This window comes from Podarcis filfolensis (assembly GCF_964270895.1).
Source record: "Podarcis filfolensis genome assembly, chromosome: 4".
Classification (NCBI taxonomy): domain Eukaryota; kingdom Metazoa; phylum Chordata; class Lepidosauria; order Squamata; family Lacertidae; genus Podarcis; species Podarcis filfolensis.
In genome coordinates, this window is record NC_139607.1 from 88,377,401 (window position 1) to 88,402,439 (window position 25,039).

A 25,039-nucleotide genomic window follows, 5' to 3' on the forward strand; every position below is an offset into this window, starting at 1 on the left:
GCTAAACTGCCACTTCCATCTTGTTTCATTCTCACTGGCACTCACCTCATAGCTCTGCCTTGTCCCATTTTGCGTGGACTTCTTCTTGTCAGAACGGACACGAAGTCCACATTTAGGCTGCCTGCATTTTGTACCCACATCTCACATAAAATATGCCACTTTCGATGCATTTATCCTTAAGATTCAATGTGTGTTTTCATGCACACTTTTCCCAGACCAAAACTATATTGCAAAATCTGGAGATGTGCTTAATACAGTTTGCAGCAGCGTTCTGGTCTGCAAGCGAGCTCAGACTAGGTTGGTCCACTGCGAAAAGCAGCCCAGAACCAAATCCCTCCCCCATTCCTGCTCCTGGCTGCTGGGCGAAATGCATTTGTCTGCCCATGGCACATAAATGTCCTTCCATGCGCCTGTGTGGCTTCTGCGCCATGGGCAGAAACCATGCCATGTCTTTGGGGACTATAAGGACTTTGGTAGGCTCTAGAGTTATTGCCAGTTGCACACGCTGAACAAAATGCACATCACACGTGTATCTTCTGTTGGCAATAAATACAATCCCTTCACCGAAACCCATTATTTAAGAGAGAATAAAATTCTTGAGAGAACACACCCCTCTGTTCTGAAAACAGTAGATCTCTGAAGTGTAATAATCTCCCCCTGCTTCCCCCCCATTTGCATTATGAACATTAAACTTCAGCTTTCTTTTCTTTCCCTGACATATATATATATATATATATATATATATATATATATATATATATATATTCAAATGCTGGTATTCTGTAAATCTTCGAAACGGAACTGATAATTTCTTAAATATGCAAGTATACAGAGGTCTCCACACAGTTTCGGTATATCCTTCCTGAGTTTCAAAGTCACACTAAAAACATATAACCTCTGTCAAAATTTACTAAAATAGCTTTTTCTTCTTTGCCGTATCAGAAATAATTGCCCCTTGCATTTACAGTGTCTTTACGATGGGAGGTTGCGAGAGGGAACTGAATCAATGTTAGGCAGTAAAGTGGCAGGAAAAAGGTAAAGAACATACAGTTTTCTACAGTTGAAAAACAAAGTATTGCTCATAAAAGGGAACATTCACCATGAACGAACAATGAGCGTGATTCAGTCCATGTCAAATACTTCTGAAGCCCAAAGAATTCTAGATACTGCAGTTTGTCACAAGTGCTGGGAATGCTAGCTCTGCGAGGGTTAAACTACAGCTCCCAGGATTCTTTGGGGGTTGAGACAAGTTTGCAGTCTAAGGGAGCAACCCAAGCCCCAGCTGCAAATTGCGGAGGGCAGAATGGGGCACAGAGTAGCAGAGCCACCATTCCATTTACAGCCTTGTCCTGGTGGCAGGCGATGAAGGTTGGGCAAGAGGATTGTTGTATCAGCCTGCAGCTCATGCAGCCATCATGCCCAAGTAGAACAAGATACCATCTCATGACAGCAGTGGGACAAGCTCCTGCGATGCCAAAACTGGACGATTGTTCACCATGTGCATATAGGTCAGCCATGTCAGCTCAGAGTTGGAACGGACAAATATGCAAGTGTCAGTTTCTCACCCCCCCCCATCCCAAATCTGGTTTGCCCCATTTCTGCATTACGTTGTGAACTGTATTATAAATCCACATGGAAAATTTGTACTCATTTAAGCGCCTGTTTTTGTACTAATGCACACATTTGTGCAATAATCTCCCCCTAATATTTTTGAACATACTTTTTTTTTACTAATATGCATGTTCCTCTCATACATGCTTTTCTTTGTATGCATATTCTGCTGGGAAAACAGCACCATTTGGAGAAGTGTCAGTTCAAATGATAGCTGTAGTTTTGGTCTGCACATAGTTTCAGAAGGTCCAGATTTCATGAATCTGCATTAAAATGAATGAATTTATCTTTCTTTGTCTTTCCCCTAAAGCTTGGGGACAATATCTCTTCTATATTATACGCAAGAAAGGGCTGGCATTCAGCTGAAGAGGCAGTCAGTAATTTTCTTTTCCCTAAGAGAAGGGGAAATTGTTAGAAGTCACCATCTACACTACATCCTGACAAGACAGTGCAAGCATTCTGCTTCCTGAGAACCATATTTTGTACAAACGTTGAAGGACCCTGGTAGACCTGCTGTTTCTACACCCGAGTCCACGGCTGGCTTCAGCCTCTTGGTTTGTTTACCTTCTTCTTCTTCTGTATTCCAAAGCCAACTTCATATTGATACCTAGCTATCAAATATAGAAACATGTAAACAGAAGGTGCGTTGCCAAGAAGACAAGATTCCAGTCGCCACAGCACGCTCATTCGGTGGGGGAGAACACAGGACAGGGTAAGCAGGAACAAGATGTACAACTTTAAGAAAAGCATTGTTGGAATTCACAAAATGGCGCCCTTTCGCATCCACTGTCCCCCTATCTACAAGGTCTCGGTTTTGAACTGGTCATTGTTATTTAAAGCAGGAGACGGCTTGCTCTTCTGAACTTCGGTCCCTGCTTTGGATGTGTCCTGAAAAAGCAGCCTCGGCACCCATAAGGACATTAAGATCCGTTTGTATTCCTTCCGGAAGTTTTGGTTCAGAAGTCCGTAGATTATTGCGTTAAGGCAACTGTTGAAGTAGGCCATGAAGTAACTCACCACAAACAACCACTCGGGAACCCTGGGCGCTATTTCAGAAGGGTTGATGGCGACAGCCAGCCCAATGAAGTTCAGCGGTGCCCAGCAAAAGGCAAAGATCACAAACACAACAAACATGGTGACAAAGTTCCTGAAGTCACTCGGCTTCAGCCTCAGCTTGACTTCTGACTTTACTCTCCTCCGCACTTGGATCACCAGGATCCAGATTCGAAGGTAGCAGAAGCTCACGATGGTGATGGGCAAGATGAAGTGGATGACGACCACGGCAATGGTATAATAGGAGCTGGCCGTCTGGGTGAAGGTGCACGAATAGATGCGTGGGTCGTACTTGAGAGAGCCGACGAAAAAATTGGGCACCGTCGCGATAACCGTCAGCACCCAAATCAAGCAGACGTACATCATGGTGTTCCACCAACTGTACACTTTGTCGTACGCAAAACTGTGGCATATGTAGCAGTACCTGTTGATTGCGATGGCGGTGATGTTGAAGATGGAGCCAATGACACTCAGTCCCATCACAAAGCCGCTTGCTTTACAGTGCATATCCCCCAAGGACCAGCCATTGTGGAAGATGGCCGAGAGCACTAAAGGGAAAGGGTACAAGGCCACCACTAAGTCTGCCAGGGCCAGGCTCACCACAAATGCATTACCTAGGAGAAGGAGAGAGAAAGAGAAAACACACACACAACAATAATTAATTGGACATCCCAACTCCCAGGAAACTAACAAACACCTTCAAGTGACAAGTAGTAAGGAGCAGCAGAATACCAGAATTGCATGCCTGTTAAGACTGAAAATCCAACTCTAAAATACGGACACTCCCCAAAAACTGAATATTGTGTTCTACCAACCTATGCCCACCTGAAGAGTCTGAGGGACAATCACCCAAACACAACACTATGTCTTCACATAGTGGTCTTCAGAGGGTGCAGTTGGGGGGTGGGGAGTTGGTGGCTGTCTCTCAGTAATAGTCAGGAAGATATCTGCCATTGATCTGCCAGTAAGTCTCCCTTCTGGCCCCTCAAAATGGCTGAAGTCTCCTCACTTTTATTCTCATGATTTGTGATTTAAACTCAGGAGGAGGACACCTGTTGGCCCATGATATGTTAGAAAGCAAGAATACCCAAAGTGATATCCAATTTCAGATGTTGTTGGATCCATCATCCATCACCGTTGGCTATGCTGGCTGATGGGAGTTGGGGGGGGTCCAACATCTGCAGGGCACCATCTTGTCTACCCCTGGTATAAACTTCACAACAGTATGCCTGTCAGTTCATAATCTTCTTTGATTTTGCTAACTGATCAGTTAGCGGATGGGATGACCATGCTCATTCATTTCTCAGAATTGCAAATAAAGCCCTCCATCCCACAATGGGGAAAATAATAATAATAATAATAATAATAATAATAATAATAATAATAATTTAATAATTTAATAATAATAATAATTTAATAATAATATAATAATAATAATAATAATAATAATAATAATAATAATAATAATTTAATAATAATAATAATTTAATAATAATAATAATTTAATAATAATAATGATTTAATAATACCCCACCCTCCCCAGCCAAGACCGGGCTCAGGGTGGCTAACACCAGGTATAAAAACAATTGATTAAAAACACCTTTAAAACAAGATTAAAATACAACATTAAAATGCAGCCTCATTTCAGTAGAAACTCAAATCAAAAACTTTTTTGGGGATGACAACGTCAAATCTTCACCAAGGCCAACTATCCAGACTGGTCTTATGTGGGCCAGAAAAAAAGCCAGAGAAGTCCCCAAATAGGAGTTCCATCACAGAAAGAGAAGGAAAAGAGGGGGAGGGGATCAAATTGGCTCCAAGCCAAAGGCCAGGCAGAACAACTCTGTCTTACAGGCCCTGTGGAAAGAAATCAGATCCTGCAGGGCCCTGGTCTCATGAGGCAGAGCGTTCCACCAGGCCGGAGCCAGTGTTGAAAAGGCCCTGGCTCTGGTTGAGGCTAATCTGACTTCCTTAGGGTCCGGGACCTCTAGGGTGTTGCTATTTATGGACCTTAAGGTCCTCCGCGGGGCCTACCGGGAGAGGCGGTCCCGTAGGTACGAGGGTCCTAGGCCGTGAAGGGCTTTAAAGGTCAAAACCAGCACCTTAAATCTGAGCCTGTACTCCACCAGGAGCCAGTACAGCTGGAAAAGCACTGGGTGAATATGCTCCCATGGCAGAGACCCTGTGAGGAGCCTCGCTGCAGCATTCTGCTCCCGCTGGAGTTTCTGGGACAGCTTTAAGGGCAGCCCCGCATAGAGCGAATTACAGTAGTCAAGCCTGTAATTGCTTCTGGGTTTCAGGAAACCTCAGGAGGGGAAAGTGCTCTTGTGCTCGGGTCCTGCTTGCAAGCTTCTCACAGGCATGTGGTCGGCCACCGGGAGAACAGGGTGCTGGACTGGACAGCCCACTGGCCTGATCCAATAGGCTGTTCTTGTGTTTTTATGTTCCTATGGCCTTAAGCAAGCCATTTGTCTCTTAGGTTTCCTGTCCCTAAAATGGTTGCAACACCGATCTCCTTTGCAGGGTTTGCTTATGAGGATGAAACTACTCTTGTTACTCCTTTTGCAAGCTACAAAAAAGGAATGATAACCAACAGCCCCTGTTATGGACTGATGGTTCATGATGCAGTCTGTTTACTGAAGCTAATCAGGTCTGGTCTGGTCGCCACCCGGATGGGAAGACCACTGGCTTGAGTTCCATGGAGAAAAGAGAGACAGGATTTAAAGGTATCAAATAAAGATATTCTGGAACAGGGACAATGAATCATTTGCCTCTTCTGATAAACGGCACAAACTGAACTGACCTGCAGGAATGTATTTTCCTTTGAGTGATGATGAGCTGCTGGCTTTCAACCACTGATGTTCTGCCACCAGAGCAATTTGGGAAGAAAGCACCTCCTCTATACCTTACCGAAATGCTGACAACAATGTAGAAAACTCAAAGCAATAAGAACCCAATGAAAAGAAACAAAAGCTTTCAAATGCTTAGAAGTCTCTGGGATCCTTGCAATGCATTCCTCCCCTCCTGGCAAAGCAGTGGAAGCTCTTTGTCGATCTTTAAATGATGTTCCTTTCATCACTTTGCTCTCTCTATATAAAAAGCAATTCCTTTCTCCCCGCCTCCCAACAGCAGGATATTAAAATTGATATTTGGGGGGGGGGGGAGGGAGCGCATTTCTCACAACATTTCTTCCGCAGAGTTTGTGGGATGAAGGCCAAGTCAAATCTGCAGTGCCTTTCTGACTGTATTTATAATAGGAAAGCTCTTAATAGTAGGTTTTTGATATCTGGGCAGTAATGGTATGGGGAGCTTTAATTGGATTGCTGTTTGCTTGCCTGCTTTTTATTTTTTTAATGCACTTATCCATCCATCTATCTGAAATTTTTATAGAGCTGGAGAACACCTCAGAGGTCATCTACTGCAACCCACTGCTAAACACAGAGTGCAATCCCTGGTAGATAATCACACCATACTTCATAAACATATGTGGCGTTTGCCCTCCTAGGTGTGTGACATCATACTGGGTTCATAGGGAAAGGGTTAACTAATTATAAAATGACTAACCAATGGGAACCCAAGGGGCAGAGTTAACTGTGTATAAGGTTTAAGCACAGAGGGGGGGTTAGGGAGTTAGAGTTGTTGAGAAGACAGTCTGGAGTTAGAAGAGACAGAGAAGGTAAGTCTGTGGGCTGGGGTAGTCTGGTGTGAGAGAGGGAGAGAATTTGTTAAGAGGAGTCAGTCAAACAGTTGAGATAATCAGTCAGAAGGTATTAGGAAGGTCTAGGCCGGTAAAGAAACTAAAGTTAAGATCCTGGCAGGAATATTATCTGAGAAACCATGAACTTGTTAATGTTTGTAAAATAAACTTTTTTGTGTGTTCACTTTTAACAACTGACTGGACTCAGTGTTTTACCAGAGAGTAACTGGTTGGTGGCAGCGGGGAAGCGAGCACAGTGGTGGCACAGGGATCAATAGACCGTTAAACGTCCGGGGACCCTGTGTGATCGCCACAACATCCAAGGATGAAGACTGTACCTCTTACCATTACAAAGTTCTGCCTAATATTTATCCAAATTCTTCCCTCTGGTACAACAGGAGACAAGGTTGCTTCCACATCTTTGTATTTAACACACTTGTTAAATACAGCCATGTTTCACCGCAAAGAATCCTGGGAACTGTAGTTTGTTATGGGCACTGAGAGCAGTTAGAAGACACACACACACACCCCCACACACATGCTGCCACAGATTTACAATCCCTAGAGTCAATTCCTTTTCCAAAGGACGTCTGGCAATGGCAGGTCTGCAAGAGATATACACTGGCTCCCTCAGCCAGTAAAGCGAGATGAGTGCCGCAACCCCAGAGTCGTCAGGGGTCCCTTTACCTTTACCTAACAACTCCTAGTACCTCTAAGAAGCTACAGTTTCCATATTCATTTGCGGGGAGCCATGGCTGTTGAAGTGATATGAGTGTTAGAATTCCTGATCTATGATTGCAAGTCATGGGATTTTTGTCTATCACATGACGGTATATGTTTTGACTCCACAGAGTGGGAAGTGACGGAGAGAGGATGTTTGTGTTACTGTGTTCCGTGAAGTGAGACTATTGTCCTTCATTCTTTTTCTCTTTGCTGTCTGATGCTAGAGAGAGAGGGAGCCATGTTGCATATGTAAATAAAGTAGATTAGCCAAAATGCTGAGTTGCTGAGGTCTGTCACATGAAATGCACAAACTCTGCAGATCCCTAAGCATGCTGGTGTTGGTTGGCATCGATCGCTGTGATGTTCGGGCTGAAGAAAGCTTTTGAAGCTCCCGAACGATTGACCAGGAGGGAGAGAACATGCCAGTCGGGCATGTGTCTCTGCCAGGGTCCTACTCGATTGTAGGCTGAACTCCTGACAATGAGAATGCCATGGTGCAGGTCTGTTCCATCTACCGTGGGACAGCCCCTCAGATATTTGAAGGTAGTTAAAATGTCCCCCACAACCATTGCCTGAATTCTCTCCTCCAGCCTGAACACAGTCCAGAGTTTCAAATGCCTCGTCTTGCTTCCAAAACTGGAATGCTGCATTCAGAGCCTTCTGCTCACAGTTTAGGGTTGCCATATTTTGAAGAGCAAAAAAGAGGACGCCATGACAGCTCTCGTTTTAAATACCCCTACTATATGTAGGCTATAGAAGCTGTGATATATTGCTGGGGGGGGGGGCAGGAGAAGAGAAGAGGAAAGCAAGTCTTCAGCCAGCAGTTATGTCTATGTCTCATCCAGAAAGTATAGCCAGACACATTTTGGTGAATTTTAAAGATGTCCTTTAAAGAAGGAAATGCGGCCTCTGGAAAGGCTGAAAAAGGCCCTGCACCTCTGTTTTATTCATCCTAACAAGAACCATCTACAGGTGTAAGGTAGAAGCATGCCCCTGATTTTTAATACAGAGGGGTGGTGAAAATGCATATTGGCTATGCTTAAAAGTACAACACCCCCATGGTGGAAGATACTCAGTATTTCTGTTACGGTGCCTTCTTGTGTGTTTCCTTGGTACCTTTTCCTATGCAGGGTTATGCCCCAAATAAATGTAGCCTTAATTAAACTAGTTCCCCTTTCTTTGTAGTGAATGCATATGCAATTTCGTTTTGTTTTGAAAGATTAAAATATAGATTATGCAAAGCCAGCCCCAGTGGGGAGAAGAGAGACATCTTATTGCCAGCTGATGTGGAACAAAATATATGCAGAAGTAAGTTGCCATGAACAACAGCAACAATGGAAATCTGCCAGATACATAAATGGAGAACTACAACTACAGTTGTCAGCACACCAAAGAGCGGAGAGATGCTAATATCTAGAAGTGAAACTCTGCCCTTACCATTATATCCTTCTGACCGTGAACAAAACATAACCAAGTATAGGACCAAGATGAGGACTGCGGAGCAGAGAGCGAGTCCTGACATGATAAAGGCTCTGTAGTTGAGTGGCCCCCGAGTCCAGGAATTGTGTATGGCAGCCTGTTCTACATGGGGTTGCACCCTCCCTCAAGGAACAGGTATACAGCCTGAGTTTACTCCACATCCAACACTGTTGACGGAGACACAAGAAGCCTCCATTGTGAGAGCCACTTACTAGCTTCTGCTGATTCATCAGCTACGACCATTCTGGGATGAGAATAGGCTGGTCATGGTGGTAAACCCGTAACTCCCAAGACAGATAACTGCTATGGGCTCTACTGGTGGTTGCCGTTGGACATGGGTGGGGAATCTACACTCTTGTAGAAAATGTTGGGATACAGCTCCTAATGGTTGGCACCCGTCTGTCTCAGGAGACAATGGAGTGCTCATCTGAGAATGAAGTCAAACCGATATGTTAGCAGCACTGAGATGACTTCTCTGGGGCTCAAGCCTGGGCAATGTGTATGGAGGTCCTGGGCTGCTCAGGTGACAAGACCCCGTTCTTGGCCTCACTCACGTCATCTAAAGGAAAGCAGAACAGTACGTTTGGCACTAGCTTGGCTGCAGGAGCTGCTGGAAGGAGGCATACAAGGCACCATCCAACCATCTTAGGGACTCCACTCCAGATCTGTGTCAGGTTTACACCTTAGCCTTTTCTTCTCCCAAAGATAGGCAGTGGAGGTTCAGGGTCAGAGTTCTCCTTCTGCTAGACAGGCCACCTTTCCAGCTAGATGAACCCCATCTGCCCCTCACTTCTCTCTACAGCACATGCAGAAACTGCCTTCTTGACTATTGGACTCACAGTTGATCTCGTCTGCCAGAGCCTGTCTTTGCATGCAGGCGAAGTCTCTAAGTCACTGTGGGTTTGAGACCCATCAGTTACCCACACCTGGTTTAGCTGGCCAGTGGAAGCCATTCCTAGGGTGAGGCCGCTGTCTCGTGCTGGCAGCTTCTAGGAGCCACAGGTAAGAGCTGAGTGCAAGGTGGGGGACCAAAGGTGGACGAACTACCCCAGAAGAAGCACGACCTGTCCCACACCAGAGGTACTACCTCTCCCCTAACACTCCATACATACCATACAGTCATGTGATAGACAACAATCTCATGACTGCAAACACAGAGCAGGAATCCTAACAGGGAGTTGGGATCCAACAGTGTATGGAGGACACTATGTGACACTGGAGAAATATATTTTCAGAGCCCACCCTCTTTTGTGATTCTATGTATTTATTTTTTGTACTGGTAAGTTTTCAAACTGTTTTTAATGTTGTATCTTAAATTGTTGCAACCTTAAATTGAAAGCGGGGGGCAGTAAAATATATAACTTCACCATCATCATCATCATGCTATTGTCTTGCTCTCACCTTCCTCTTGCACGTTGATTGTTGCCAAATACGCTAGATCTTTTCATATCCCAGATCTTGGAAGCATAATATAAACTACCCAAAGCCACAAATACATGCTTGATATACAGTATCCAAGAATCATAGAATTGTAGAGTTCGAAGGGACCACGAGTGTCGTCTTGTCCAACCCCCTGCAATGCAGGAACCTTTTGCCCAAGCCCACACTCCTGAGATTAAGAGTCTCATCCTCTACCAACTGAGTCATCTCAGTTCTGTTCTGTTTCCTGGTTAGCAAGCAACAGCATGCCCTCCAACATTTCTCTGGTGAAAATAGGAACGTCCTATTCCATCATGATAATTTTGCTATTTATACCCCACACATCTTACTGGGTTGCCCCAGCCACTCTGGGCGGCTTCCAACATATATAGAAACATTAAACATTAATAAAATAATAAAACATTAAACATTAAAAAAAAACTTCCCTATACAGGATTGCCTTCAGATGGCTGAGGGGTTGGATAACTCCATACCCTTCAATGAAAATAGGTGCATCCTAATGAAAAGTGGGACCAAATCAGTAACTGGGACAGCTTCTCTAAATCTGGGACGTCCCTGGAGAATAGGGACACTTGGAGGGGTCTGCAACAGGTCCACAGTGCTGCAGGTGTTTTCTCTGTTTGCATACTCTCCTAACCTACCACAGTTGGCAAAATAAACAATCCTCATCAGTCCATTGTTAACTGGGGCTTTAAGCTCCCCCACACAGATAAAGCTACTCAGCTACCGCCTCCCAAGAAGATCTCATTCAGCATTAATAAAGGTGATTATAATGACTCTCTGTTGCCACCTTGTGTTTCAGGGTAATTCTGTGAAAATGTCAACCTACAGACTCATTTTTCATTTATATACAGCAGGGATGGCCAACAGGCAGATCGCAATCTACTGGTAGATCGTGGGGTGCCTGTGGTAGATCGTGGTAGATTGCGGGACCCCTTCCACCACCCCCAAAACAACTTTGAGCTCCCCAAAAAAGTTCAACAACTTTGACTTCTCCAAAAAAGCTCAAAAAATTTGACTGTCCCACAAAAGCTCAGCTACTTTGATTTCCCCCCCAAAAAGCTCAACAAATCTGACTTCCTAAAAAAAGCCCAGCAACTTTGGTCAACCCAGTGAGTAGATCACCACCAGCTTTTTTTATAGCAGGAGTAGATCACAGTCTCTTGGAAGCTGGACAAGCCTGATATACAGTATATAGTCAACATGTTCTATATCATTTTAAAGACAATTTTCCAAAGTTTAATTATCTGACAACAGTTTCTTTAAAATGACATTGTACACGAGTAAAACAAGAAGAGGCGTGACATGCAAAGTGACGAGGAATTTCCTCTACTAATTTTCTACAGTCCAGTTAAAGTCATCCCTAAAATAATATAGGATCTGTTTTAAAATGGAAAATCAAATATTGAAAGATACCAACACTTATTTCCCGCCCCCTGAAAGCTGAAAAGCCATTTCCTGATTGTGTTCATATGAATGTAAGCAAAGTGTTAGGTATTGCTAAAGCTGTAAGAGAAGAGAAGATCTTACTTTGCTTTTGTGCTGTACCCACATTTTGAGAGGAGTGTACATGACTGGTCATCCTTCCATAACTGGTCTTCCCTTCCATAACTTTGGGAGAAGATAGACCCTGGTCTGTCCTCTAAGCAGTGGTCCTGGGTGTGGCAGTGGCTCTTTCCCCCATCTGTGGAATGTCATGTGGCATGCCACCAAATCTCACAGCAGCCACAGATTTAGCAGGCTGTTACCTGAATCAAATCACTCTTTTTGCAGCCTCTGCTTTCCCACCAGAAATCTGCAATGTAAGCATAACATCAGCCCACCTTGCAAGGTCGTCGTAGTGCAAAAATGCCAGTGAAGTGCTATGACTACTCAGAAAGCGCTTCAGGGACCGGATGCATTGTTATTAGTGCCAACTGATAAGCTGAGCTACGTATACATCACATTCTTTTATACTGCCCACATCATAATGCTGTTATGCAAATCTATGGTGTGACCACATCTGGAATGCTGTGTGTGGTTCCTGTCACCTCAAAAGGGATATTGCAGAGCTGGGAAAGGTTAAGAAAAAAGCAACAAAAATGATCAAGGCGATGGAGGAACTCTCCTGGGGGGAAAGGATGCAGTGTTGGGGACTCTTTAATTTAGAGAAAAGGAGAGTCAGCGGTGACAGGATAGAAGTTTGCAAAATTATGCATGGCATGGAAAAAGTGGATAGAGAAAAGGTTTTCTCCTTGTCTCATAACACTAGAATCCAGTGAGGCTGAATGTTGGAAGATGAAAGAAAGTGATGCAGCAGCAAAAAAAGGGCTAATGCTATTCTAGGCTGCATCAACAGAAGTCTAGTGTCCACATCAAGGGAAGTCATAGTACCACTCCATTCTGCCTTGATCAGACCACAGCTGGAGTACTGTGTCCAATTCTGGGCACCACAATTTAAGAAGGATGTTGACAAGCTGGAATGTGTTTAGAGGAGGGCGGCCAAGATGATTAAGGGTCTGGAAACCAAGCTTGATGAAGAACAGTCGAAGGATTGGGGATGTCTAGCCTAGAAAAGAGGAGATCTTCAAATATCTCAAGGGCTGCCACATGGAAAATGGAGCAAGCTAGTTTTCTCCTGCTCTGTAGAGTAGAACTCCAACCAATGGCTTCTGACAGTAAGAGCTGTTTGACAGTGGAACCGTCTCCCTCACTGGAAGTTTTTAAGCAAAGGTTGGATGCTCATCTGTCATGGATGCTTGAGCTGACATTCCTGCATTGCAGGGGGATGACCCCTGGCATCCCTTTCAGCGCTACAATTCTGTGATTTTACTTCTTCGTGCTGTGCATGAAGTATGGAACTCATTATCACAGGAGGCACTGAGGACCACCAATTGGTTGGCTTTAAAAGAGGATTGGACAAAGCAGTGGAAGATAAGCATATCAATGGCTACCGACTCCGATGGCAATGTTCTGTCTCCACTGTCTCTGAATGGCAGTTGCCGTGAACTGTAAATGGAGACAGTGCTGTTGTGCTCGGATCCTGTTTGCAGGCTTCCTGCAGGCATCTGGTTGGCCAACATGAGAAGAGGACGTTGGACTACATGGACCATTGGCCTGATTGAGCAGACTCTTCTTATGCTATTATATGCTCAAACCAGTGCAGTCTTTTCCTATGCAAAGGATCTTAGTAGAGGTCTAGGAGATAGTCACATGGTGTGTTACAGGAGTCATGCAACTGCAGTTCATTGGGAATTTCCCATGATTTGTAAGGGCAGGTCAATATTGAATTACACTGCTATCCACAACGTAATCCAAGCCCCGGGCGGACACAGGGCATATGACACCAACACCCAGTAGAACGATTAATAACTGCCAGAATAGCAGCAATCCCAATCTGCCCTCTTAACGGGCACAGTCAAGTCCTGAAGATGAAGAATACCAACAGGCATGGCAAGTGATAACCCTGTTGGCATGCAACCAAGGAAATGGGGGCAGTTGGCAGGCCCCCAGCTGGCTCCAGCCCACTGGCCAGTGTGCGGGGGGAACTCCAGTCCCTTGGTACAGCATGAATCTGCGACCCGAGCTTCAGAAGCTAGGGCACACTACTCAGCAGAGTAAGTGCTGTGCAACAGAAGTAGCAGGAGAGGTTGTGTGAGCTTATTTACAAGCAGTTTATTCAGCGTACATCAGGACTAAAGGAAACATGTCTGCTCTCCTTCGTGTCCAAAGCAAACAGCAAAAGCTATACACAAACGGAAGTTCCCAGCAAGCTGTGCTGGAGTGTAAACAGTCATGCAACACACAACAACCATGCCTGTTCCTTAAGGTGGAACGGAATATCCCAACAAACCCTTGCCCTGAGGAAAAGTTGTAGCTCTGTAGCTGAGCAACTGGAATCCTGTGTATAGCTCTGGTGGCCTCACCTCACAAAGGATATTGTAGGGTTGGGAAAAGGTTCACCGAAATAATCAAGGGGGTGGAGCGATTGCCCTGTAGCAGTGGTTTTCACCCTGGGGTGCCTTGAATGATGGTGAGGGAGCCTGCGGGCAGCACCCCTCCTCTGATGCCCTCTTGTGTCTCTGCCTCCTGAAGGCTTGCACAGCTGTTTATTGCAGCAGCCCTGGTTGTAAGTTCTGCAGGCAAATGGTGCCTCTGGGAAGCACTTTTCTTTGGGGTGGGGTGGGGGGCAGCTACTGTAGAGAGGACTCCCAAGGAGAAGGGAGAGGAGGAGGAGGAGGAGTTTGGATTTGATATCCCGCTTTATCACTACCCGAAGGAGTCTCAAAGTGGCTAACATTCTCCTTTCCCTTCCTCCCCCACAACAAACACTCTGTGAGGTGTGTGAGGCTGAGAGACTTCAGAGAAGTGTGACTAGACCAAGGTCACCCAGCAGCTGCATGTGGAGGAGCGGAGACGTGAACCCGGTTCCCCAGATTACGGGTCTATCGCTCTTAACCACTACACCACACTGGAGGCTGAGGGAACACTCCACAAGGGAGGGTGTTTGAAAAAGGGTGAGAGGCTGCCAGCTCTTGAGGCAAGGGGTGACATAACAGGGTTCCTGAGCCCACAGGGGTGCCATGCAAAGAATGTAGTTGGTCAAGGGAGCCGTGGACTCAAAAAAGTTGAAAACCTCTGTAAAGGGTGCAGAGTTTTGGGGACTTTTTGGTTTAGCTAAAAGGAGAGTAAGAGGGGTCACGATGGAAGTTTATAAAATGATGCTACGTGTGTAGAAAGTGGACAGATAATTTTTTTCTCCAGGGGTGGCATGCCTCAGGGGTCCCAACTTTCATAAAATATTGGGGGGCACATGCATTGAATGGCAATGCCCATCAATTTGGGGGAGCAGTCCCCTCAAATATTTTATGGGGGGGTTGCTCTAGTTATCTCCCGCTTGGACTACTGCAATGCACTCCATGTGGGGCTACCTTTGAAGGTGACTCAGAAACTGCAATTAATCCAGAATGCGGAAGCTAGACTGGTGACTGGAAGTGGCCGCCGAGACCATATAACACCAGTCCTGAAAGATCTTCATTGGCTCCCAGTACATTTCCGAGCACAATTCAAAGTGTTGGTGCTGACCTTTAAAGCCCTAAACAGCCTTGGTCCTGTATACCTGAAGGAGCGTCTCCACCCCCATCGTTCAGCCCAGACACTCAGGTCCAGCTCCGAGGGCCTTTTGGCAGCTCCCTCACTGCGAGAAGTGAGGTTACAGGGAACCAGGCAGAGGGCCTTCTTGGTGGTGGCACCTGCCATGTGGAACGCCCTCCCAGCAGATGTCAAGGCAATAAACAACTATTTTACTTCTAAATGACAACTGAAGTCGGCCCTGTTTAGGGAAGTTTTTAATGTCTGACACTGTATTGTTTTTAATATTTGGTTGGAAGCCACCCAGAGTGACTGGGGAAACGCAGCCAGATGGGCAGGGTATAAATAATAAATTATCATTATCATTATCATTATCATTATCATTATTATTATTATTATTATGAAGGGAACTTGACCCCAAGGAATTGGCTTCTATGCTATTCCCCTGAGCTGGCTTCTGACTTGCCGGATGAGGCTATGACAACCAGCCTGCACTCAACAAGAGCTCTTAGAAAATCGAGCCCTTTCTGTACCTAATAACTACAAAAGGCAGGCACGTTACCCAGCATGTGCTTGAGGAGTCAAGTGCTGTTAAGAGCCACTGCTAGTCTTAACCATCTGCTCCTTTGGGGAAAAGGGCCTTAAAAGCCATCGTCTGTTGGTATGCCTCATCTTTATAACAATGCACTGCAGATTGGTAAGGTGAGTAAAAGTACGGGTGCAATGGAAAACTGATTCAAGCAACCTAATGTGGGAGAGGGAGACAGTGCTCCTGAAGGTAGGAGTCTATCAATTGATGAAGATGATCATCCCAATGTCATAGACCAAATGGAGCAAACAGCACGCAGACCTAGTGGTGGGAGGAAAAAATCCTTAAATAAGAGACACGGGGGAATGATTAATGGACTTCAATGTCTGTACACTAATGCGCAAAGCATGGGAAATAAACAAGATGAGCTTGAGCTCTTGGTACAGCAAACTAAATATGACATAATAGGCATCACTGAAACCTGGTGGGATAAGTCCCACGATTGGAATGTAATAATGGAGGGATACAATCTATTTCAGAGAAACAGACCAGACAAGAAAGGAGGAGGAGTGGCGTTATATGTCAGGGATGTGTATACCTGTGAAAAGATCCAAGATTTAGAACCTCAAAGCCAAAGTGAGAGCATTTGGGTCAAAATTAAGGGAGAGAAGAATAACAGTGACCTCATTGTGGGAGTTTACTATAGATCCCCAAGCCAAATGGAGGACATAGATGATGCCTTCCTGGAACAGATGGCCAAGCATGCAAAAGGAAGGGAGATAGTAGTAATGGGGGACTTCAATTACCCGGATGTCAAACTCAGCCAAGAGCATAAGGTCAAACAGATTCCTCACTGGCCTTGCAGACAACTTCATTGTCCAGAAAGTGGGAGAAGCAACAAGAGGAACAGCCATTTTAGATCTGGTCCTAACCAATGTTGATGACCTGGTTAGTGGGGTAGAAGTGGAAGGATCATTAGGCGCGAGTGATCATGCTCTTCTGAAGTTTACTATACAGCGGAAAGGAGCAGCCAAGCATACTAGGACTCAATTTCTTGACTTTAAGAAAGCTGACTTCATAAAACTTAGGGAAGTGCTGGGTGAGATCCCATGGACAGTAGTACTAAAAGGAAAGGGAGTTCATGATGGCTGGGAGTTTGTTAAGAGGGAGATAGTAAAAGCACAACTTCAGGCAATACCAATGAGATGGAAACATGGAAGGTGCCTAAAGAAGCCAGGGTGGCTATCTAAAGAACTTTTAACTGAGTTAAGATTAAAAAAGGATGTGTACAAAAAATGGAAAAGGGGGGAAACCACCAAAGAGGAATTCAAACAAATAGCCAGCACGTGTAGACACAAAGTCAGAAAAGCTAAAGCACAGAATGAACTCAGGCTTGCTAGAGAGGTTAAAAGCAACAAAAAAGGCTTTTATGGGTATGTTCATAGCAAAAGGAAGAACAAAGAAACAGTGGGGTCACTCAGAGGAGAAGATGGTGAAATGCAAACAGGGGACACAGAAAGGGCTGAACTCCTCAATGCCTTCTTTGCCTCAGTCTTCTCCGATAAAGAAAACAATGCGCGACCTGAAGAATTTGGAGCAAATGATTCAGCAGAGGAAATACAGCCCAGAATAACTAAGGAGATAGTACAAGAATACTTGGCTAGTTTAGATGTATTCAAGTCTCCAGGGCCAGATGAACTGCATCCAAGAGTATTAAAAGAACTGGCAGATGTGATCTCAGAACCACTGGCAGTCATCTTTGAGAGTTCCTGGAGAACAGGTGAAGTCCCGGCAGACTGGAGGAGGGCAAATGTTGTCCCTATTTTCAAAAAGGGGAAAAGAGAGGACCCAAATAATTACCGCCCAGTCAGTCTGACATCAATACCAGGGAAGATTCTGGAGCAGATCATTAAGCAAACAGTCTGTGAGCACCTAGAAAGGAATGCTGTGATCACCAATAGTCAGCATGGATTTCTGAAAAATAAGTCATGTCAGACTAACCTGATCTCGTTTTTTGACAGAATTACAAGCCTGGTAGATGAAGGGAATGCAGTGGATGTAGCCTACCTTGATTTCAGCAAGGCATTTGACAAGGTGCCCCATGATATTCTTGTAAAGAAGCTGGTAAAATGCGGTCTTGACTATGCTACCACTCAGTGGATTTGTAACTGGCTGACTGACCGAACCCAAAGGGTGCTCATCAGTGGTTCCTCTTCATCCTGGAGAAGAGTGACTAGTGGGGTGCCACAGGGTTCTGTCTTGGGCCCGGTCTTATTCAACATCTTTATCAACGACTTGGATGATGGACTCAAGGGCATCCTGATCAAATTTGCAGATGACACCAAACTGGGAGGGGTGGCTAACACCCCAGAGGACAGGATCACACTTCAAAACGACCTTGACAGATTAGAGAACTGGGCCAAAACAAACAAGATGAATTTTAACAGGGAGAAATGTAAAGTATTGCACTTGGGCAAAAAAATGAGAGGCACAAATACAAGATGGGTGACACCTGGCTTGAGAGCAGTACATGTGAAAAGGATCTAGGAGTCTTGGTTGACCACAAACTTGACATGAACCAACAGTGTGATGCGGCAGCTAAAAAAGCCAATGCAATTCTGGGCTGCATCAATAGGAGTATAGCATCTAGATCAAGGGAAGTAATAGTGCCACTGTATTCTGCTCTGCTCAGACCTCACCTGGAGTACTGTGTCCAGTTCTGGGCACCACAGTTCAAGAAGGACACTGACAAACAGGAACGTGTCCAGAGGAGGGCAACCAAAATGGTCAAAGGCCTGGAAACGATGCCTTATGAGGAACGGCTAAGGGAGCTGGGCATGTTTAGCCTGGAGAAGAGGAGGTTAAAGGGTGATATGATAGCCATGTTCAAATATATAAAAGGATGTCACATAGAGGAGGGAGAAAGGTTGTTTTCTGCTGCTCCAGAGAAGCGGACACGGAGCAATGGATCCAAACTACAAGAAAGAAGATTCCACCTAAACATTAGGAAGAACTTCCTGACAGTAAGAGCTGTTCGACAGTGGAATTTGCTGCCAAGGAGTGTGGTGGAGTCTCCTTCTTTGGAGGTCTTTAAGCAGAGGCTTGACAACCATATGTCAGGAGTGCTCTGATGGTGTTTCCTGCTTGGCAGGGGGTTGGACTCGATGGCCCTTGTGGTCTCTTCCAACTCTATGATTCTATGATTCTATGATTCTAACCTCTCTCCTAAAGCTTTGGCTGGAAAGTCTAGCAAATTCATGGAACAATAACCTCAAAGATTCCAGGCTCAAACTTGCTTGCAAAGAAAACCTTTGTCTGCCTCTCCATGAGCGTCAACATGATCCCAGGATTTGAACCAGACAAATACCTTTGCATTACGTTGCTCGTTATCTTCTCTGCCCAAGCAGAATGCAAGGGACAAAATATATGTGACTGAGCTGCAAAATAGTCTGGCCGTAATGATGAATGGGGCAGAGCACAGCTTAAGGAGGCAACACAGAGTGACATTGATTCCTTATTTATAAGATGTAATGGAGGTGCTGTTTGTAAGGTGGAAAAAGAGGCCAGCTGGAAGAACGGTTTAACGGCAAGTGAAGGATGTCAACTGGACTCTAAATAAGAAACGATGCAGCAATGTGAGGAAATGAGGATGATCGTATGTTTGGAACTGGGGTGGGAAATCTGATTTTAAGAGATTGTGTTAAATTAAATTAATTTGGTTTGATTTGTAATAATTTGGAAAATTGATTAAAAATAATTTGGGAGTGACGTTGATGCCTGCAGAACCAGTGTGGAATTGCAGATAGGCTCTTCAGTTACAAAGTTCACCCAGTGACTTCAGGTCACACTTCCTCTCCTAGTCTAGCATACATTGCGTGGTTGAAGAAAGGTTGGATGCAGGGGATCAAGTATGCAACCTGAGCAGAAAGAGTAAAATGCAAATATTAAAAAATAAATTTAAAAAATCCAGATTTAGACAGGGAGCAGCTATTTCAGCACCAATGCTATTGCAAGAAAACATCCAAGGAAAAGTGCCACTCATTGTGAGTATCAGTGTCACACACATTCTTGACCACTAGCATGTGGTTCTTGTGTCGGCTGCATTCTCCCTAGGCTCGCAGTCAAGATTCCAAAGTTCCACTAGTTAATCGAAATGTTTCATTAACAATATTTCAAAAAGTGAAAATATAGACACAAAAGTTGTTGAGATTTTTGGCCAAGTTGTTGAGAGCTCCCCGCCGCCCCCGCCCCCACCCAGTGTTGTTGAGCTTCTTTTGCAAAATCTTTTTTCTTTTTTTTTTAAGGTTTTGAGCTAAGGAAATTCGCCAAAAGCTAGGTTTCAAATATGGGTTGCCATACACCTGGATTTTCCTGGATGTTTCAGCGATTTCCGCCTGGACACTGTTTCCGACTGCCATATTCCAGCTATGTCTGGGAAATTCCAGACATATGCCAGCCCTAGTTAACGATAACTCAGCCATGGTGATTTGCTGGTGCAAAGAACACCCCAAATAGTCTGTAATCCTGAAAGTTGAGGCACTCTTCCTCAACAGCCCACTCTCAATTTTGGCCACTTGCAGCTTTAAACACCGAGCAAAAAAATAAATACACAAATTTAAAATATCATAATTATGTATTGAGCCAGATAATCTGGAGGCTACTTAATATTCTTTTGTAGCTCTTAGGCAACACCTGTTAGAAAGGAGATATAGCAGTTTTTGTAAAACATTTGCCTTCCCTTTAAGGTTAGCCACAGTGTTTGGTCTCTGAAGGACTGCATAGACTGATCTTTGGAATGGCTTTGCTTTATTTATTAGCATCCAGTTCACATTTGCATCTTACTGTTGCCTTCCCACTCTCACGGAGTTTGGACTCTTATACCTTATTATTGTGGGACGCGGGTGGCGCTGTGGGTTAAACCACAGAGCCTAGGGCTTGCCGATCAGAAGGTCGGCGGTTCGAATCCCCGCGACTGGGTGAGCTTTACCCCTTTACCTTACCTTATTATTGGCTTTTCAAACTCACTCAGAATGGGTGAGCACAATTGTGCACAGTCCCCAAACAGAGATTTTTTTTTAAAAAAGTCAGGGCAGCCACGTTTTCCCTTAAGAAATATCCCAAAATCTATACTGGCGCAATACTAGTTTGGGGCAATGCTTTTATTAGGCCAACCAAAAATGTCATAAAATAATGTTCTTTAGAACTGTTCACCAGTCTAATCGGGGTCGCCAATGAAAGCAGGACTTGAGTGCAACGGCATTCACAAGGAAGGCAAGAAGGAAGCAAGAATTTCTAGCCTGCAAACTTTATAAGGTAAAGGGACTCCTGACCATTAGGTCCAGTTGTGACTGACTCTGGGGTTGCGGCGCTCATCTCGCTTTATTGGCCGAAGGAGCCGCGTACAGCTTCCAGGTCATGTGGCCAGCATGACTAAGCCGCTTCTGGTGAACCAGAGCAGTGCACGGAAACGCCGTTTACCTTCCCGCCAGAGCGGTACCTATTTATCTACTTGCACTTGGACTTGCTTTCGAACTGCTAGGTTGGCAGGAGCTGGAACAGAGCAACGGAAGCTCACCCCGTCGCGGGGATTCAAACTGCCGACCTTCTGATCAGCAAGTCCTAGGCTCTGTGGTTTAACCCACAGCGCCACCCGTGTCCCTGCAAACTTTATAACTTAAGAATAAAAAAACCTTTGCATACCAGGAACTTGTGGGGCCTCAGTAAGAAATTCGTTTTAAACCGAAGCACCATATAACTTAAAAAGAGAGACACCCTCCCCCACAAAATAAAATAGATCCTTGCACGTACAGACAGTGCATGCTTCATTCATACTTGAACAGCACTGTCCATCCCAATGACCAACACTTTTCCTTTTACCCACCCACATATTAAGGGGGGGGACCCTGAAGATTGTCACTGATCTCTAGTGAATTGCATCCAGGCAGTTCAACAGAAGTAGGATTGCAGCCAACACCTTTTTGTGTAGCAACCAAGGATAAAGTATATCCTGGCAGCTGTCCAGAGAAAGTTATGCACAGTTAAAGCTTGCTGAAATGGATTCCAATAGGATGAAAGCGCACCCTCTGGAATGCAGCCAGGATGCGTGCAACCAAACTTCAATGCGTTATTCATACAGCTGCATTTCCATTGTATGTGGTGCTGAAACTCCCCGCTGCTAAATCTTGCTACAGCCCAACTGCGAAAAGGAAGAAGCAGATGAAAGAAGACTACATGGGCTTCAGTTGGCTTAATATTATTCTAGTGTGGCCACTTGCAGATAGCCAGAAAATAGGAAATGCATTGCTGAAAAACGAGGACACAGATTTGGGTAAAATTTGCTTGTGCTGATTTATATGGAGAGTTGCAGAATGTTGACATCTCTGCCAGGAAACAGTTGGTGGTCCCCAGAAACAGGTATTATGAAGACATAGTCATCATAGCTAATAGCCAAGAGAATAGCTTCATCTTCCATGAAATATAACATCAAACGTAACAGGCCAGTCTAAGAATTCAGTCCACTGATGGCCAAAGGAATGAATTGCTCACTTAAAGCATCATCGCTGCAGCCACGAAGTTTTGGGAGCAATTTTTATCATCAGTTCCACACTCCCATCTCCAAAAAGAGATAAAGATTGGACAATCTGTGCTTGTTTCTTTGAGTGAAGTTTTAATTCAGCTCTATCTTGGGCAAAATTATTTCTCCTTCAGAATTAGACACAATGAAAGCACCAATTTCTCCCCGAGCCCCACTATTTCAAAAGATCAGATATTACTCCACGTCTTACAAAAGAGGTTAGATACATTTATGTAACCGGCAAAGTGCTGCTGATTCATACCAATTATTGTATGCAATGGCAAGGAAAGCTTTCAGATGTTTAAATACAACCCTCTTTGTAAATGCTTTCCTTCCTTCAACGCTACTCCATAGGCAGATTTGCGACTATAGCACCAGTTAAACAAACAAACAAAGAACATATGAAGAACTCTGCTTGATTGGACTCAAATAACCAAACCAAAAAGATAGATGAGTTACAGGCGGTCTATGTTCCTCTGGTGACAGTTAATATAAATAAATAAATAAATAAATAAATATAAACTAATCAACATAGAAAGTATCTTTGTTTTGTTTTGTTTCTTCGTGCCATGGTGTTGTGTATCAGTCAAACCAAGTACCATACCCTATACCCTATCAAACCATTTGCAGCCATGGGCATCTTTCCAATGCAACCCCAGTTCCACATGCACTATCATAAGGAGGTGATTTATCAGATTCTTACAAGGGAGAAAAGGAGGAGAACAGAGCTAAGCTTGGTTATAATAATAATAACAATAACAGCAACAATTTTATTATTCATACACTGCCCATCGGACTGGGTTGCCCCAGCACTCCCAACAGAATATTAAAAGCACAATAAAACATCAAACATTAAAAACTTCCCTATAGAGGGCTGCCTTCAGATGTCTTCTAAAAGTCAGATAGCTCTTTATTTCCTTGACATCTGATGGGAGGGCGATCTACAGGGCGAGCGCCACTTCTGAGAAGGCCCTCTGCCTGGTTTCCTGTAACTTCCCTTCTTGCAGTGAGGAAACTGCCAGAAGGCGCTCGGAAGAGGACCTCAGAGTCCGGGGTGAATGATGGGGGTGGAGGTGCTCCTTCATATTGCATTTCAATATCTCTGTGGAGGATATCTTTAAGGATCACAAAAGATTCCTGCCAAAATTTCTGTGCTTGTGGTCATTCCCACTGCTTTTAATATTGTATTTATGAATTGTTGTAATCCTCCGTGGGACTTCATATTGATTGCTGTTTCCCTCACCCCTATGTTTTTAGTTGTTTCTAAATGATGACAAACCTAGACAGCATCTTAAAAAGCAGAGACATCACCTTGCCGACAAAGATCTGTATAGTTAAAACTATGGTTTTCCCAGTAGTGATGTATGGAAGTGAGAGCTGGACCATAAAGAAGGCTGATCGCCAAAGAATTGATGCTTTTGAATTATGGTGCTGGAGGAGACTCTTGAGAGTCCCACAGACTGCAAGAAGATCAAACCTAGCCATGCTTAAGGAAATCAGCCCTGAGTCCTCACTGGAAGGACAGATCCTGAAGCTGAGTCTCCAATACTTTGGCCGCCTCATGAGAAGAGAAGACTCCCTGGAAAAGACCCTGATGCTGGGAAAGAAAGATGGAGGGCACAAGGAGAAGGGGACGACAGAGGACGATATGGTTGGACAGTGTTCTCAAAGCTACCAGCATGAGTTTGACCAAACTGCTGGAGGCAGTGGAAGACAGGAGTGGCTGGCGTGCTCTGGTTCGTCCATGGGGTCATGAAGAGTCGGACACAACTAAACAACAACAACAATTTTAGCTGCAAGCTGCTTGGTTCTCCATCTAGGACAAAAGGAGGAAAAATGAATGGATGAATGAATGGGTTCAAAATCCAAATAACAACAAAAAACAGATAAAATACAGCACAGGATCAATACCAAATAAAAGCCAGCTCTGGGCAAATGGAAAGGTATTCTGTTGGCACCACAAAGACCTAAAGTTCAAAGCCAGGTGAGTCTCTCTGGGGAAGTCATTGCACAAAGGCGGGGCCCCATACAACCCTCATACATCTCCAGAAACATGGAGCAAATAAAATAATGAGTAAAGACTTGGGTGTTTATAGGGATAACTGCCAAACATTTTTGCTCTGGCTGCATTAGATGGCAGATGGTTGAATCACTAGTCATCAGAACACATTATTTTGTCCCAACAGCATGACTACACTAGTCCAATGTTGTGCAGGGCAAGTGACGGAGAATCTAGTAAAACTCCCAAACACTGTGTCACAAGAGAACTGTTAGCAAGCGAAGAGAACACATTTAGGAGCGATTTCCATAAACCAGAGTGTCCACTCCCCAAGGAGGTTCCTTGCTGCCTCTCTGCATGATCCGCAGTGCTCTTAGAATCATAGAACTGTAGATTTGGGTGAGACCTCAAGGGTCACCAGCCAAACCTGGAGCAATCTTCTGAAGGGATCCTTTGTGCCAACATCATTATGTATTCTGGGAAGTTTTATACAGCCACGAGCTACATAGCCATCAGGGATTGGGGATGCACAGCATGCTCAAGACCAACTGGTGCATCTCTGTGACCTCCTCTTACATGCTTTCCATGTATGAATGGTTAGGGTCATTGGAGCCCTGTTCACACTGAGAAACTGAACCACCTGCACCCAGACAAGACTCCTGTTGCACCTCTCACAGAAATCACTGCTCCTCTGTCCAATCAGGAGGCATGCGAGGAAGTGCTTCACTGAACGCAGGTAGTTTTGCACACCCTGAAATATTTGTGTGCCTTTTACTAGGGAGGCGTGGAGGGTGGCAACACGAGAACGGGCCTCTTCAGTGGTGGCTCCCCTTTTGTGTAATGCTCTTCCCAAGGTAAGGTAAA

At 44.6% G+C, this 25,039-nt stretch overlaps 1 protein-coding gene across 1 annotated transcript in view; it reads right to left on the reverse strand.

Moving 5' to 3' along the window:
- Window positions 1-747: 747 nt before the first annotated feature.
- Window positions 748-25,039, reverse strand: part of MTNR1B (melatonin receptor 1B) — a 38,506-nt gene continuing 14,214 nt past the window's right edge. The window contains exon 2 of the mRNA XM_083610036.1: window positions 748-3,278. Coding sequence (XP_083466162.1) covers window positions 2,410-3,278 — 869 coding nt within the window. The 3' untranslated portion in view covers window positions 748-2,409. The remainder of the gene's footprint in view (window positions 3,279-25,039) is intronic.